Source organism: Thalassophryne amazonica, chromosome 20 (assembly GCF_902500255.1).
Source record: "Thalassophryne amazonica chromosome 20, fThaAma1.1, whole genome shotgun sequence".
NCBI classification, from domain to species: Eukaryota; Metazoa; Chordata; class Actinopteri; order Batrachoidiformes; family Batrachoididae; genus Thalassophryne; species Thalassophryne amazonica.
In genome coordinates, this window is record NC_047122.1 from 39,392,359 (window position 1) to 39,411,020 (window position 18,662).

At 40.1% G+C, this 18,662-nt stretch overlaps 1 protein-coding gene across 1 annotated transcript in view; it reads right to left on the reverse strand.

The window, feature by feature from the left end:
• dennd3a (DENN/MADD domain containing 3a) overlaps positions 1–18,662 on the reverse strand; it is a 68,024-nt gene that overhangs the window by 13,916 nt on the left and 35,446 nt on the right. The window contains exons 14-21 of the mRNA XM_034160797.1: positions 16,513–16,616; positions 13,745–13,950; positions 13,516–13,675; positions 13,134–13,290; positions 9,964–10,186; positions 7,132–7,211; positions 6,695–6,874; positions 5,789–5,959 (exon numbers count right to left, since the gene is read on the reverse strand). Of these exons, the coding sequence (XP_034016688.1) occupies positions 5,789–5,959; positions 6,695–6,874; positions 7,132–7,211; positions 9,964–10,186; positions 13,134–13,290; positions 13,516–13,675; positions 13,745–13,950; positions 16,513–16,616 (1,281 nt within the window). The remainder of the gene's footprint in view (positions 1–5,788; positions 5,960–6,694; positions 6,875–7,131; positions 7,212–9,963; positions 10,187–13,133; positions 13,291–13,515; positions 13,676–13,744; positions 13,951–16,512; positions 16,617–18,662) is intronic.

The following is an 18,662-nucleotide window of genomic DNA, read 5'->3' on the forward strand; positions in this document are numbered from 1 at the left end:
AGCAGGTACAGTAGTGCTCAGAATAATAGTAGTGCTATGTGACTAAAAGATGAATCCAGGTTTTGAGTATATTTCTTATTGTTACATGGGAAACAAGGTACCTGTAGATTCAGTAGATTCTCACAAATCCAACAAGACCAAGCATTCATGACATGCACACTCTTAAGGCTATGAAATTGGGCTATTAGTAAAAAAAAAAGTAGAAAAGGGGTGTTCACAATAATAGTAGCACCTGCTGTTGACGCTACAAACTCAAAACTAATATGTTAAACTGCTTTTTTAGCAATCCTGTGAATCACTAAACTAGTATTTAGTTGTATAACCACAGTTTTTCATGATTTCTTCACATCTGCGAGGCATTAATTTTGATGGTTTGGAACCATCCCTTACCAAAAAGTAGTACATGCAAGTATGTTTCAAGCATACTTCCAGTCTACTTTTTATATACTTATCAGTACTATTTTTTTGTAAGGGATGATTTTGCTCAGTTACTAGTGTGCTTGGGGTCATTGTCTTGTTGAAACACCCATTTCAAGGGCATGTCCTCTTCAGCATAAGGCAACATGACCTCTTCAAGTATTTTGACATATCCAAACTGATCCATGATACCTGGTATGCGATATATAGGCCCAACACCATAGTAGGAGAAACATGCCCAAATCATGATGCTTGCACCACCATGCTTCACTGTGAACTGTGGCTTGAATTCAGAGTTTGGGGGTCGTCTCACAAACTGTCTGTGGCCCTTGGACCCAAAAAGAACAATTTTACTCTCATCAGTCCACAAAATATTCCTCCATTTCTCTTTAGGCCAATTGATGTGTTCTTTGGCAAATTGTAACCTCTTCTGCACATGTTTTTTATTTAACAGAGGGACTTTGTGGGGGATTCTTGCAAATAAATTAGCTTCACACAGGCGTCTTCTAACTGTCACATCACTTACAGGTAACTCCAGACTGTCTTTGATCATCCTGGAGCTGATCAATGGGTGAGCCTTTGCCATTCTGGTTATTCCTCTATCCATTTTGATGGTTGTTTTCTGTTTTCTTCCACGTGTCTCTGGTTTTTTTGTCCATTTTAAAGCATTGGAGATCATTATAGATGAACAGCCAATAATTTTTTGCACCTGTGTATAAGTTTTCCCCTCACCAATCAACTTTTTAATCAAATTACGCTGTTCTTCTGAACAATGTCTTGGACGTCCCATTTTCCTCACGCTTTCAAAGAGAAAAGCATGTTCAACAGGTGCTGGCTTCATCCTTACATAGAGACACCTGATTCACACCTGTTTGTTCCACAAAATTGACGAACTCACTGACTGAATGCCACACGACTATTATTGTGAACACCCCCTTTTCTACTTTTTTTTTTTACTAATAGCCCAATTTCATAGCCTTAAGAGTGTGCATACGTATCATGAATGCTTGGTCTTGTTGGATTTGTGAGAATCTACTGAATCTACTGGTACCTTGTTTACCATGTAGCAATAAGAAATATACTCAAAACCTGGATTTATCTTTTTAGTCACATAGTACTACTATTATTCTGAACACTACTGTAGATGAGCTTATCAGCTAAATAACCTGTTTTAGGTGCACAAATAGAAGTAATACATGGTCAGAATTTTACTCACTGAGGCTGGGGTTTTCCACTTCTGGGGAATCGTACCACGCAATGTGCGCAAAGCAACCGTAACATAACCGTAGTCGCAACACCACTCTAGTACCACTTGAACACTTCCAGAAAACATCGCAGGTGATGTTATGGCATGCATGACAATGCTACAGGCTGCACAGAAATGCAGGACATTACTAAAGTGCTTCACGACAGGGGGGGAAAAAAAAAAAAATCAAATTGAAAACAAGGCCACGTGACGATGAGAGAATATGCCGGTTCACTACATTCATATTCCTGGACTAAAGCAATCGAATCATCAAGTAATCAAATAACAAATTAAGCGACTATTGAAGTAACTGCCAACTATTTAGATAACTGATTAATCATTTTGAGTCTTTTTTTAAATATCCAAATTCTTTCATCTTGGCTTCTTAAATGTGAATATTTTGGAGTTTCTTCCATCATTTCTGACACCAAGCTAAATATATGTGAATAACTGTTCTTGGGTTTTGGGAACCACAAACTGTCTTTGTTCACCAGTTTCTCACATTTGTGGACCAAACAACTAATTAAAAAAAAAAAGCAAGACCCAACATATTCATTGATAATGAAAATAATCACTAACTACACTCAACAAAATATAAACGCAACACTTTTGGTTTTGCTCCCATTTTGTATGAGATGAACTCAAACATCTAAAATTTTCCACATACACAATATCACCATTTACCTCAAATATTGTTCACAAACCAGTCTAAATTTGTGATAGTGAGCACTTCTCCTTTGCTGAGATAATCCATCCCACCTCACAGGTGTGCCATATCAAGATGCTGATTAGACACCATGATTAGTGCACAGGTGTGCCTTAGACTGCCCACAATAAAAGGCCACTCTGAAAGGTGCAGTTTTATCACACAGCACAATGCCACAGATGTCGCAAGATTTGAGGGAGCGTGCAATTGGCATGCTGACAGCAGGAATGTCAACCAAAGTTGTTGCTCGTGTATTGAATGTTCATTTCTCTACCATAAGCCGTCTCCAAAGGCGTTTCAGAGAATTTGGCAGTACATCCAACCAGCCTCACAACTGCAGACCACGTGTAACCACACCAGCCCAGGACCTCCACATCCAGCATGTTCACCTCCAAGATCGTCTGAGACCAGCCACTCGGACAGCTGCTGAAACAATCGGTTTGCATAACCAAAGAATTTCTGCACAAACTGTCAGAAACCGTCTCAGGGAAGCTCATCTGCATCATCGGGGTCTCGACCTAACTCCAGTTCGTCGTAGTAACCGACTTGAGTGGGCAAATGCTCACATTCGCTGGCGTTTGGCACGTTGGAGAGGTGTTCTCTTCACGGATGAATCCCGGTTCACACTGTTCAGGCAGATGGCAGACAGCGTGTGTGGCGTTGTGTGGGTGAGCGGTTTTCTGATGTCAATGTTGTGGATCGAGTGGCCCATGGTGGCGGTGGGGTTATGGTATGGGCAGGCGTCTGTTATGGACGAAGAACACAGGTGCATTTTACTGATGGCATTTTGAATGCACAGAGATACCGTGACGAGATCCTGAGGCCCATTGTTGTGCCATACATCCAAGAACATCACCTTATGTTGCAGCAGGATAATGCACGGCCCCATGTTGCAAGGATCTGTACACAATTCTTGGAAGCTGAAAATGTCCCAGCATACTCACCGGACATGTCACCACATTGAGCATGTTTGGGATGCTCTGGACCGGCGTATACGACAGCGTGTACCAGTTCCTGCCAATATCCAGCAACTTCACACCAGCCATTGAAGAGGAGTGGACCAACATTCCACAGGCCACAATTGACAACCTGATCAACTCTATGCGAAGGAGATGTGTTGCACTGCATGAGGCAAATGGTGGTCACACCAGATACTGACTGGTATCCCCCCCCAATAAAACAAAACTGCACCTTTCAGTGTGGCCTTTTATTGTGGACAGTCTAAGGCACACCTGTGCACTAATCATGGTGTCTAATCAGCATCTTGATATGGCACACCTGTGAGGTGGGATGGATTATCTCAGCAAAGGAGAAGTGCTCACTATCACAGATTTAGACTGGTTTGTGAACAATATTTGAGAGAAATGGTGATATTGTGTATGTGGAAAAAGTTTTAGATCTTTGAGTTCATCTCATACAAAATGGGAGCAAAACCAAAAGTGTTGCATTTATATTTTTGTTGAGTGTACATCACTATTCCGTAATCTCAGATTTTCCATACGGACAAGGTTTCAAGCTGTGAGCTTCTCAGATGCATATCCATCAAAGTAACAATGGATCACACCAATACAGCAAATACACAAATCCAGAGAGGAACAGTCAGAACGCTGATATTTCTGATGTCATAAGTGAAGAATCATTTTAATAGAGCAAGCACCTGCAATGCTGTGCCAACTTGAGCAGCCACAAAGAGAAACAAGCACAACTTAATCTGGATCATAACCTTTATTTACACTTCACTCTTCTTCTGTTATTAATTTGGGGGTGGGACCATGCATCTTAAAGTCTACAACAGTGTCATTTTACGGCATATGTGCTAAAACTGTTTTAATTCCAAATCCAGTCAGGAATTAACACGTGCAGGCTTTGTCATACATAGACAGGAAGAGTTTATTAATTACTTGCTTTAAGTCTTGTGTCTATGTTGCGACATTACTCTGCATTGTTGCTGCTAATCTGTTTCTCCTGGGAAACCTATAAGCAAGTGCGCTTTCATAACAAAGTGGCTTTGTGGAGAAAGAAGAAGAGAAAGAACAGTGGCTACATATTTGCATAGTCTGGTTTCACTAAAGGAACCCTCTGACTTTTGGTTACTGCATTTTAAAAACCACTTAATTTGTGATAAAAAAAAAAATCCCCCCATACTCACAAATTCCATTAATGTCCACTCACACACAGAAAGAGAGTAAAGAAGAAGCTTAATCTACAAAGGCAGACACAGGGCTGTGAAATGAAAACTGCAAAATCCGAGGAAAATTTGCAGGTGGGGGGGTGTAACAGCTCCCCAGGAGCCGGGGTCTAGGGCCCTGTGGGGCCCCAGAATTTAATTTTTATCTAATGATACTTTTTCAACATCTCCTGGAAGAACAAATCTCAAAATTAGTGGATATTTAAATGATCCTCTATTCAACCATTTATTTGACCTGTCAATGATCATGTTGAAATAACAGAATATGACATGGAAGTAGGACCTGGAATGATTTTCCTTTTAATTGTAAACCAAATTATGCATTAACAATTAAACTACATGAAATTTATGAAGACTGAAAAGACTGTTACAGAATTTCAAAAACCAATATTTGGAAAATCATGGTAAAATATCGATAACATACCTTATAGTAAAAGTCACATATTCTTGTGTAAATTTATATAGCCTAAATCCATTCAAAGCCACAATGTCTTTTTTACAATGAAAGAAAGTCTAGATTCGTGAAAAAAGTCACATAATCTTGTCTAAAATCCTGTTTGAACAGCAGAATGTTTATTTTCCAGGGAGATAAACATTCTTACCGTGTTTTCCTGAGAGGGCACAGTTCACTTTTCCCGTTTCTTTTACCTTTCAGGTGTGCTGATGAGGTCAGCGACGATTCCACGGAGTCTTGTCCTTGTCAGACTTTTTCAAACAGTCTTTCTCGCCATCTTCTCTCTGTGCGATGTCGGTCCGTGACACAGACATACTGCACAAATCTTTTAAAAACTTGAAAGCTCTAGAAGTATAGGATGTCCACATGCTACGTTTAGCTTAAGCGGAGCACAGGAGCCACACAGCGTCGCCGCAGCAACCAACCAGTCCTGCTTTACGACAACTGTCGTAACAGCTACACTTTGAGTGGCATTTTTACTCCGCGAAACTCTGCGGATCCGAGGAAACTGATTTGTATCTGTAACACACAGATCAGTGTCCGCGGACTTATAAAACTTACACGATGTCGTAAAAAAGAAAACGCTTTGCGATAAGCTTTTTAAAAACTCAGTGATGTTCATGATTAAAGAGTACATCACTAACACCCCACCTCCCCTCCCCATGATGAAATCCGCGGAATCCCACGGATCCGCAGAGTTTTCACAGCCCTGGGCACACAATAACAGGAAATTACTGCTAATTTCCAACCTGTATAATGATACACTCATATCTTTACCTTGTGCTGGTCGGCCACACAGCGTCCAGCCACCATTTCTTTGACCATAAGGTTCCAGAGCTCAGTCTCAGTTTTCAAATTGGCCTCAAATGCCTCCTTCCTTCCCCGGACACGCAGCTTCAGGCTCGGGATTCGCAGGAGCAAGAAGGGAGTTGAGGATACTTTCACCTCCTACAGCGGGGTAAAAAAAAACAAAACAATGGGTGAAACGGGTGCAGTGAAAGCATAACCATGCAACTAGATGGCCCATTTGTGCTCAGCATCACCACTGATAGAACTGGTTAGTTTAAACAGGATCCTTTGAATAAAATACTGATTTTATCTTAGTTGGTAATATACAAGTGATAAACTTTGGTTCCCTATAAATTACATGACAGTATTTCTACAGCTTCCAGTGAGTATAGGGCTCCAAAGTGTGATGTCACTACCCTGACAACACCTGGAATAATTTTATACTAGCTTTTCAAAATGACAGTTTTGTGTTTTGAAGACCAATCTGAGTGCAAAGTGTGGACACCCACCCCCCAATTTTCATATGCAGCGTTGATGGATTAAACAAATAAGGAGAGTTATTTCATATATATATTTAATGTACTAACTGTCAGTTCAGTGATAAATTTTCAACTTAGTTCATGCCCAGAGTGGTAATAAATGTCACACTGTACACACACACCTTCCTACACGGGTTTTACAGTGGAGTTTGCTGCAATGACACCACTACATGAGCTCACTTCGGAGCACTATTAATAACACGCACAGTATATTTGTAATCCAGGCTAAAGAGACTTCTGCAATGACTCTCTCATTCTCATTCCTCCACTTGATTGTAACTTCTCTTTTCTTCTTGGTGTAGAAGGAAAATCCCGAATGACTGAATGAATACTGGCTCCTCCATTGCCATCTCACCTCGATATCTCTGTACAGTGCCACATCTACATATCCTGGTCGTCCATCGGTCAGCAGAAAAAGCCGTCGTTGAGTCATGGCAATCTTGCCAACACCACGGCTCGTCTTCACTGATGACGAGAGCTTAAAGACGCACTCGCTGGGCTCAATATGCTCCAAAACAGATGCAGGGAGGCACACCTGACATATCACAGAAACACAAGTGAGCACTGTGAACCTCCTACTTTGGGCCTTAGGAACACTGGCACAGTGGGGACATGTTCAAGCAGGTAATGTAAAGAAGGCCTTTTGTTTACATGTGATTTATGAAGCCTTGTTGCTAACTGCAGGGTCCTGCTGGCCACTAAGGCCACTGTTGCGTATGTATATAACTTGAATTAATATGTACAAATTATTAAAGATTTGGGCTTGTATGTTGCACCACAACAGATACAAACCTCCTGTGCTTCAGTCTCAGTCTCCTTCCAGATGGTGTAGAACACTCCAAACAAATCAGGACTAACTTGCTTCTGCAGACCTACAACAAGTACACATACAAACGTGTCAAAATTCTGAAAATTTACTCCCGAAATGGTTTCTGAGCCTTGTCACTGAATTTACAAACGAATTTTTTTTCCTTCCTTTTTTCCCCCAAAAATGTTGAAAGCGCAAACTGTTGTGAAAGAGTCCTGGTTGTGTGCACATACTCGTGAGGACAGAGGTGCTTGGCAGGAGGTTAGAGAGACGGGCTTGTAATCAGAGGATTCTCAATATGACTAAATGTCAGACAGAAAACTCACTAAGGTTTCCTTAAGCTGCTCCTGATGTGCAGCAGAGCATGGCAGCACCCTGACATTGGTGTGTGTGTGTGAGTGAGTGAGTGAGTATGTGAGGCCTTCTTGTAAAGCACTTTTAAAAGTCTGCATTACATAAAAATGCAGTCAGTTGACCATTAAAATAAAGCAAACCCACAAAAGTAAAAAAAAAAATCTGCACTTAAATTTGTCAAACAATCCAATCAGACCCCATCTCATTCCTCTGCAGATAAACAAGCTTCATTTTTGCTCACTAAATCCAAACATGGGAGCCTTTCCCTATAAAAAAACAAAAGAGGCTAAGATAAAGTCACATTCCAAACTTCCTTTCTCAAGAAAAACCTTCCAAAACATTATGGCAGATGTGGAATACAACATCTGCACCTCAGTGAATTGTATCTTGCTACCCATCTCTCTTTCTCCTCCTTGCTCAGATCTAATGCAACATCCACAAACAAACAATGAAAAGTTGCTTGTTGCAGGTAACCGCCGACATTGCAATAAGGTTGCAACAGGTACAGGGTTTATTGCAGCATTTTGGAAATGTTCAAAAAGTCGAGATAGACTGCAAACTAGCAAGGGATTACAACAAAACTGTAAAGGCACTGCAACATGTGTTGCATATAAATGACTATTGCACCATTTTTCCTGCACATGTGAGAGAAGCACAACAGTGACACACTCTAAGTCTCAGATTCCTAAATTAGCTTTTCTTAACAAACCAGGAATGTTGTCAAGGCACTGCAGCTCTCGCTTGGGAAATACCTGCTGGAGGCTGAATGTCAAGTATATATATATATATATATATATATATATATATATATATATATACATACACATACATACACACATACACACACACACACACACACACGAGGTCTTCCGCGCGTCGCGGTGGAGCCGGATGGTGCAAAGCAACGCCGTGATGAAGCCTCACAGTACATGTTCTGGCATGTCCAGGCTCATCCACAATTTCTCGGTTAGTCACACGACTGAAAACCCACCGACAGACGTCTGAAAGCCATCTCAAAGCAGTCCTGTGAGACCAACACGGAGGTGGTTTTGTGCCGCGCCGTGAGTGGCACGGTGGCGCATCCATCCGCTTTTCTTTCCATGAAAAAAACTCCTGTAACAGTGGAATGTGCCGAAAAAGTACTGATGTCCACGTCTCCTGCCATTTTTGTGTAAGTCAGACGACGTCCCGGATCAACAAAGCCTTCACGTTGGAAATGATCTGGTTGTTTCAGCGGGGTGTCAGCCTGTCGATCGGCGCTCTCAGCAGCTGTGGGTGGTCTTTAAACCGGCTGGAGCACTCCTTAATCTGTGTAATCCCCATAAAATCGTCCCTCAAAGCCATTTGAATTTTTCGAATGGTGTCCACCTGGAGGTCTCTCTCAGTTTCTGGAAAAAATTGATGCAGCAAAGCTCCAAATCGTTCAGACATTTATTCGCAATAAAAATCCGACAAGAGGGGTGGACCACTGCTCACACAAAGCCTACTCACAGGCAAATGACGCAACCGACAGGCGTGAAAAAAACTCACGAATGCGCACAAAGTTTCAAGCTTGGCTGATGCAATCACACGTGATTCAAATCCATATAGTTTTTGAAAAAAATAAAAAGGTCGGATACTTTTCTAACAGACCTCGTGTATATATATATATATATATATATATATATATATATATATATGATACCAGACAAAACTGACAAGAAGGAGTATAACTCTGAAAAGAAGCATGAGTGAAAGAGGTTCAATGAGTACTGTGTTTTTCAAATGTCCTTCTTGAAGTTTCCATGAGTGCCCTGTGGATATAATGGTAAATCTGCTTCTTCAAGGCAGTGTGGGGTAATGATTAATGAGGAAGAATTGTTTGCTTGAAAAAAAAAATGAAGGAGGAGGAGTGCATGCACTGCAAAAACTGGTATCTAAAAGTAAAAAAAAAAAAGACGAAAATTTGACTTAATTTTTGTCCAAATAGAAAAATAATCTTGTCAAGCATTTCTTACATAAGAAAAATGGTAAATGTATCTCACTTTTTCCTTAGGTTTTTCTAGCTATATTTCTAGCTATATTCTAGCTGTATTTAACCAGTAACGAGGAACGATAATGGATTTCAAATCATCCAAGCAAAGGACCACATTGTTTTCCTTATTTTAAGACAGAGGCTAATCTTAAAATAGGAATTCTGTCTAGTTTTAAGGCACATTGTGATTATTCAGTGCCTAGACATTATTCTAGTTTTGAGAATTCTAATCAAGTAAATTTTTCTTACCCCACTGGCAGATTTTTTTGCTTAATGCAAGACTATTTGGCTCGATTTCAGATTATTTGGCTTATTTTGAGAGGGACAGTTTTTGCAGTGTGTGCTGTGAAAATCAAACAGATAAAAATCTTTACAGTCCAATCCGTTTGACCAATCATCCGGGAAAAGGACTGACACTTTGTACAGTTTGGGAACACAAACTACCCACCTACAGTCAGAGCGTCAAACAGTCTCTCAATGGTTCCTTGGTCTTTCACAATGCCGGACTCCTGCATGCATTGGGTGAACTCGTCCAGTTGCATGTACTTCTGTGGCAACTGGAAATGCTTCACACCACTTTCCTCGTGCCTGTTGTCGTGGCATGCCTGTTCCCGCTCTTGATCCCTCTTAACCCGACTGATGAGACATTTGAGTTCAGGGCGTTTGTCTGCCTGCAGTGATTAAAATTTCTCGTCAGAAGAATCTCCATCATCTTCACCTTTATCATGCTATCCATAATCAAGCCAACTAACCACGGCATTGTCACAGATGTGTCAGTTTGAAGAAAAGCTTCAAACTGGATTATGAATAGGGATGGGTACTGACAAGATTTCATCGATAGCGATACCATTATCGATTCCGCTTATCGATCCAATTCCTTATTGATTCCTTATCGATACCTCCTGTGAATTTTCTGTGTACTAAAAGTAGGCTTTACAGGTTTTCTATGTCAACAACTTTTTATTGAGTGTTAATGTAAATAAATGTGAAATTGGTCACTGGATCCTTAAACTCTGGACATAATAAACTCTACATGGTGGATACATAAATAGAAATAAACACAATCTGTAGTTTTTGTCAAAAGCATTTCCTTTCAGACATTATTGGCATGAATGTCTTTCCATACATCTGAGCTGAGCTCTTGCAGCCGGCTGTGCTGCACGTCAGGATGTAATTCATAAAGAATGCAGGACATCTCATTATGGGAGGAAAAAAATGTTTTAGTCAATTGTAGTTTGTTGTCTGTATTACACACAAGAAAGAGGTGTCATTTGATTTAAAGCGGCAATTTGTTTTAAAGTTATTAATTCTGACCGAACTCTGTCCTGGCAGAGAGCTGTGCAGCATTTGGAGCTGTGCCCACGGAATCGAGGATGATTCTCGTTTCTTGACTGCAACAATACAAGAGTTCCACTGCAGGGTCTGCAATCAATGTAGAGAAATTATCATTTTCCCGACAAACACCCTCAAAAACAACTGCCACTCTGAAGGACCGATTAGGGAATTATTAAGCAAAAAGACTATTGATATTGGTGGATTGAATCATTTCTTAACGATACCCAAAAAGAACCGTTTCCCAACCCTACCCAACCCTAATTATTAATATGCCAAAAGTTACTGAATAAATTAAAGAATCTGTAATTTTAGTTTCCATTGTGGGTCATAAGTCATGGCTGTGTCCTAACTCACAATTGTCTGGAAGCTCTGTACCCACATACACTTTTCCCCCTTCAACATTACCATGATTGTCAAATCTTGATGAATCTTGGGACAGTCTTGGTAAGTCATGATTAGGGATGGGTATTGATAAGATTTTATCAATATCGATGCCATTATCGATTCTGCTTATCGATCCGATTCCTTATCGATTCCCTTATTGATACCTCGTGAATTTTGTACTAAAAGTAGGCTTTACAGGTTTTCTGTGTATTTCATTGAGTCTTAAAGTAAATAAATATGAAATTGGTCACTGTATCCTTGATCTCTGGACATAAATAAAAATAAACAAAACGGTGTTTCGCTTTGAAGTTATTAATTCCGACTGGACTCTATCATTCTAACTTGACTCAGCAGAGAGCAGTGCAGCGTTTGGACCTGTGTGAACAGAACGGTGGACAATTCTCATTTCTTTCTCGCAACAAGACAGGAGTCCCAGTTAGTAACTTTAATCCGCACAAAAGTGACTCACGATTTCACATATTCAGGGATGAAAGTGGTGAAAAACAAAAAAAGCTGAAACCCAAAATTACCCCCCAACACCACCTGCACAAAAATGTTTGAATTCTAGAAGCTCTGAAATGCAATCTGGGACTATTCCAGACGATAAACTGCAGTGAGTGCAGCATCTATTTAGGTGAGGAAAAAAAATAAAAATAAATAAAGTAAAGCTTTCCTTGTTCAAAATTATTCCAGTAGTATTCTGCTCTTACAAGGATGCAGCAGTTTTCTAGCTTGGCAGATAGTTCTGGAGAAAATCACTGAAGAAATTAACAAATTGATGAAAATATGGTTTGAACGAAACAAACTCTCATTAAACTTAAATAAGACAGGGATGAAATGGAGGTGTAAGAGTCACTAGCTGTTCACAGGAAACATTTATTTCTGTATGTATGTATTTATTTATTTATGTATGCTCATTGTTAGTTGGTTTTATGTTTTCTGTTGTGTTTCTATTCAGGTTCTTTTTGTCTCTTTCTCTAAAATTGTATATAATAAGTATACATTGTATATAATAATCATTAGATTATTAATATAGAAACAAAAATTAATTTAAAAAATATTACAATTTGAAAACAAATGCACCCGAACGTGATGACAGCTGCAACTGCTTAATGCTAACTTTTAACATCGAAAATGCCATAGACATGCTCACGCGTTAGCATCGCTCCCGTTTTTAATTTATAAAATACATCAGCTGTTTCAGAAGACCATAACAGGTCGATTATCATAAAAAAGGTAAATAATACTCACAGAGGTATGCTCTTTAGGGTTTTAGCGGGGGAAAATTAAACGAAAGAAAGAAAGAATAAACGAAGCAATAGATCGACGCACTGCTTCAATCTGCAAACCACTGCTTCGATTGGTTCAAGGTTCAAAGCAAAGCCGCGCCTGCAGAAAGTTGATTACAGACCCGCTGCAGGGTCTGTAATCAATGTAGAGAAATGATCATTTTCCTGACAAACACCCCCCAAAACAACAGCCACTCTGAAGGACCGATAACAGAATCGTTAAGCAAAAAGCTTATCGATGTCGGTGGATCGAATCATTTCTTAACGATACCCGAAAGGAACCGGTTCTTGATACCCATCCCTAGTCGTGATGACACGAGACACCACCACAAGAGTTTTAAACTGTGAGAACGTATTGTGAAGCTTTTAATAATCCTCTTTCTGTTATTCTACAGTCTTACTTTGTCTTGCCACCATCCTGAAGGCAATCCTAGACATGCTTGAATATAAGACCAGCTGTTATGATACTATAATACCACTACTACTTTATAATTACACTGTAGTAATGTCATGGCATTGTTGCAGAGAAGTCTTGAGAGTTGATTCAACACAGCAGCTTTGACACAGTGTATTCATGGACAGGATTTGGGAATGGGCTTTAAAAACTCACCTGTAAGCGTTCCACATCCAGCAGGGAGTCGACCAGGGATTTGACCATCTGAGAAGGGAAAATATCGGAGTCCGTTTTATAAAGACTCTGGAAATCTTCCAGTGCAATAAGACGCCTGTTGGACACAGTGTTCACCAAACCCCGCAGGTAGTGGTATCTGGACAAACAGACCAACTGGTTTAAGTGTCTCACAATCTATAAGGGTCAGTCAGATGTCTGGATGTCAGTGAAATGAGCTTGAGATTGTTCATTCACAGAAAAACAGAATATGAACACTCCAGCAGGTTCATTTATTTTTAGTTTAACAAACAAAACCAACCCTTAATCTGTGTGGAGTTTTTCTGCCCCGCTTTGCAATCATTCAAATAAATATGAGTAGTACCTGGCCAGCAAAGCCAAATCCTCAGGTGGTGTTTTATTTATAGCTTTCCCAAGCGAAGCAATCATATCAGAGTAGTAGTTCTGCACGAAATGATAGGACAGGGGAGGTGGGAAGTCTGGGAGATGGAAAACCTTCACTGTGGCCTGAGGAGACTTCAAACCTGGAGGATCAATAAAACAAGTGAGAATTTGATCGTCTTGTGACTGAATCTTGGATTCTCAGTACTAACCCATGTCAGGAGTCATTTTCCTGAGAGACGCCGGCCTTCTGGTGCTGACGGGAGCCATGCCATCAGTGACAGAGTTCTCCGGGTTGGGCATGCTGGCTCCCAGCCTCTTGCTCAGCCTGTTGTCAGGGTTGACGTAGCTGCTGTAGCCACTCCGGGACAGTTCATACATATGAGGACGCAGAGGAGACTCCGACTTCACACGATTCCTGCAGACATTCAATAACAAGATGCATGTTGAACTTTGGCTACTGGAGTAAAACTTACAGCCCCATAGAGGAGTGAAACAGAGAAGGATTTTCATACAACCAAACGGATCAAACGTAGGTTTACATCTCCCATGTGCCTTCTGGCAAACTGAAGCTTTTTAAGAACACCGCTTCATCATGAAAGCTGTATAATTGGTGATGTAAAACTTACACTATGCATAATTTCTCCAGTCACAGCCACAAAAGCAGATACAGTGCATCCAGAAAGTATTCACAGCTCTTCACTTTTTCCACATTTTGTTATGTTACAGCCTTATTCCAAAATGGATGAATTTTTTTTTTTTTTTTTTGCTCAAAATTCTACACACCCCATAATGACAATGTAAAATTTTTTTCTTCTTCTTCTTCTTTTGATTTTTGCCATTGAAGCTCAAAATTGAGCTCAGGTACATCCCAGCTGCACTGACCATCCTTGAGATATTTCTACAGCTTAATTGGAGTTCACCTGGGGTAAATTCATTTGACTGGACATGATTTGGAAAGGCACACACCTGTCTACATATAAGGTCCCACAGTTGACAGTGCATGTCAGAGTACAAACCAAGCCTGAAGTCAAAGGAATTGTCTGTAGGCTTCCGAGACAGGATTGTCTCGAGGCACAAATCCGGGGAAGCGTACAGAAACATTTCTGTTGCTTTGAAGTTCCCAATGAGCACAGTGGCCTCTATCATCCGTACATGGAAGAAGTTCAGATCCACCAGGACTCTTCCTAGAGCTGGCTGCCCATCTATACTGAGTAATCGTGAGAGAAGGGCCCTAGCCAGGGAGATGACCAAGAGCCTGATGGTCACTCTATCAGAGCTCCAACATTCCTCTGTGCAGAGAGGAGAACTTACAGAAGGACAATCATCTCTGCAGCAATCCACCAATCAGGCCTGTATGGTAGAGTGGCCAGATAGAAGCCACTCCTTAGTAAAAGGCACATGGCCGCCTGCCTGGAGTTTTCCAAAAAGCACCTGAAGGACTCTCAGACCATGAGAAACAAAATTCTTAAAATTCCCTACAGTGAAGCATAGTGGTGGCAGCATCATATTGCGGGGATGTTTTTCAGTGGCAGGAACTGGGAGACTAGTCAGGATTGAGGGAAAGATTAATGCAGCAATGAACAGAGACATCGTGGATGAAAACCGCTCACGCTCTTGACCTCAGACTGGGGTGACAGTTCATCTTCCAGCAGGACAATGACCCTAAGCACACAGCCAAGAGATCAAAGGAGTGGTTTCAGGAAAATTCTGTGAATGTCCTTAACTCATTGAGTGCCAGCCATTTTCAAAGTTCAGAACATGCCAGTGCCAGGATTTCTTCAGCATTTGAGTGTTTTTTCAAGACCCACAGAAAATTGAGTTCTATGTCCATGTCAACAACAAACATATCACAAGAAAAGAAAAGAGAAGAAAAGAAATTGGCTCGTCTTTGGTGCGGGGCGTTACTATCGGAAAAGACGCGTTTTAGAGTCAATGGCATCGAGTGAGTTAAGAGCCCAGACCTGAATCTGATTGAACATCTCTGGAGAGATCTGAAAATGGCTGTGCATGGACACTCCCCATCCAACCTGAAGGAGCTTGAGAGGTGCTGCAAAGAGGAATGGACAAAACTGCCCAAAGATAGGCTCACCAAGCTTGTAGCATCATACTCAAGAAGACGCAAGGCTCTAACTGAGCAAATACCTATGTACATGTGAATTCTTAGTTTTTTTTATTTTATTTATTTTTAAATAAATTTGCAAAAATTCCAAAAAAAAATTTCATGTCATTACGGGCTTGTTGTGAGTAGAATTTTGAGGGAGAAAAATTAATTTAATCCTTTTTGGGAAAAGGCTGGAACATAACAAAATGTGGAAAAAGTGAAGCGCTGTGAATACTTTCCGGATGCACTGTACCTGCTTCTTCAGAGCTGTCTGGGTGTCTTCATGGCTTTCATTGCTCGTCTCTTCCTTGCACGGTCAATCAGTTTTTGAGAACCGCCTTCCCCAGATAGGTTTACCACACAGTACCATACTGTTTGTATTTCTTAGTGACTCATCCAAAGGAAGTCCAAAACATATTCCGTGACTTGGAAATGTTCATGTATCCATACAGACTTGTCTGAAGAAAACTGGCTGTAAAAGTGGGGATTTACTGAAAGGCGCCAGTACTTATGCAAACCATCATTTTGGCTTTTATATTTTTATTTAATTTGTGTCATGCTGTAGAGATTAACTTTCACTGTGAGTTTAAAGGGCATTATTTTAGAAATTTCAAATACAGAAACCTGTCTTAAAAAAGACGGAATTTTAAAATTAAGATGTGTAATAGCTCAAGTGTTAAGGACCATTGCACTTACATCTCTGTCACTGAAGCATAGTGAGGACATGGACAAAAAGCATGCAAAATCACTCTCACATCTTGTACATTGTGAACTGATATACATTAATGCCAAAACACACAACAGTAATTTATATTCTATATAACAGCATCCTGCTGATCCCTGTCCCTCAGTTATGACATCACATCAGCATTGTACCTTTGTGCGTGGTGGCGCGTGTTGAGCTCCATGCGACTGAAAGTGTCCAGTTTCCTGTTCAGTCTGTCTCGCAGGAATGAGTGGAAGATATGAGTGTCTAATACCTGGCAAAGAACAACAAAGAGAAAAATACAGGATAGTCAGACAAAGTTTTACACATACCTTAAAGGACATGTCACACAGAAATCATAACAACTTAGATTTAAGCTATTGGTGACCATCTGTTGATACACCGGTATTACTTTGTGCACTTCCGTGACTAGGGATGGGTATTGATAAGATTTTATCGATATCGATGCCATTATCGATTCTCTTATTGATACCTCTTGTGAATTTTCTGTGTAATAAAAGTAGGCTTTACAGGTTTTCTATGTCAACATTTTATTGAATCTTAAAGTAAATAAATATGAAATTGGACACTGTATCCTTGATCGCTGGACATAAATAAAAATAAGCAAAATCTGTAATTTTTGTCAAAAGCATTTCCTTTCAGACATTTTGGCATGAATGTCTCTCCATACCTCTGAGCTGAGATCAGCTGGCTGCTTCACGTCGGCGCAGGGACGTCTCATTTTGGGAGGAAAAAAAATGTTCTGGTCAACTGCAGTTTGTTTGTATTACAATGTTGGAAAGAGGTGTCGATTTAAACGGCTTTTCGCTTTGAATTTATTAATTCCAACTGGACTCTATCGTTCTTACTTGATTTGGCAGAGAGCCGCGCAGCGTTTGGAGCTCTTTCTCGCAACAAGACAGGAGTCCCAGTTAGTGACTTTAATCTGCACAAAAGTGACTCAAAATTGACATATTCAGGGATGAAAGTGGTGAAAAACAAACAAAAAAAGAAGCTGAAACCCAAAAATACCCCCCACCACCACCCACACGAAAATGTTTGAATTCGAGAAGCTCTGAAATGCAATCTGGGACTATTCCAGACAAACAGCAGTGAGTGCAGCATCCATTTGGTGAGGAAAAAAAAAAAAAACTTTCCTTATTCATATTCATTCCAGTAGTATTCTGCCCTTACTAGGATGCAGCAGTTTTCTAGCTTGGCAGATAGTTCTGGAGGAAATCATTGAAGAAATTAACAAATTGAAAATATGGTTTGACCAAAACAAATTGTCATTACACTTAAAACAGGGATGAACTGGAGGTGTAAGAGTCACTAGGTGTTCACAGGAAACATTTATTTATTTCTATATTTATTAATGTTCATTGTTAGTTGTTTTTTTATTTTCTGTTGTGTTTTTAATTAGGTTCTTATTAGTTATTATTACTATTATTGTTGTTGTTGCTATTATTAATTATTATTATTATTATTAATATATAAACAAAATTAAATAAAAAAAATACTACAATTTGTAATACATTTGACTCTTTTACGACAACAAACACCGAGCCATTAATTATTATACAGAAAACAAATGCACACAAATGTGCTGAGATGCGAACAGCTTAATGCTAACTTTAACATTGAAAATGCCATAGACATGCTAACGCGTTAGCATCGGTCCCGTTTTTAGGTTATAAAATACATCTATCAACTGTTTCAGAAGACTGTAACAGGTAGGTTTAACATAAAAAAGGTAAATATCACTCACAGACATATGCTCTTTGGGGTTATAGCGGGGAAAACTTAAGATAAAGCAAAATAAAACAAAGAACCAACAAAGCAGCGGGTTGGATCAATGCTTCATTGCTTCAAGTTTCAAAGAAGAGCCATGCTGCAGAAACGGTTGATTACAGACCCTGCAGGGGGTCTGTAATCAACGTATAGACATGATCATTTTCCCGATAAACACCCTCCAAAACAACGGCCGCTCTTAAGGACAGATAAGGGAATCGTTAAGCAAAAAGGCTACTGATGTCGGTGGATCGAATCATTTCTTAACGATACCGGAAAAAAAAAAAAATAAATCGGTTCTCGATACCCAACCCTATCTGTGACCGTCTCAAAGTATACATCATGTTGTGTGTTGGGGGGTTTGGCTGGACATTTTGGTGTTGTTTTCTTTTCTTTGCTCTCCAGGTGGTATGCAAACTGGTTTTTGTCTGTGGAGAAGGTGCTGGCGGAAGAATCCTTCACCCTCGTCAGCATTATTGGCTGCACTTGTGGAGGATGTTTACGTGCAGGCCTAATGACTTGCAGCACC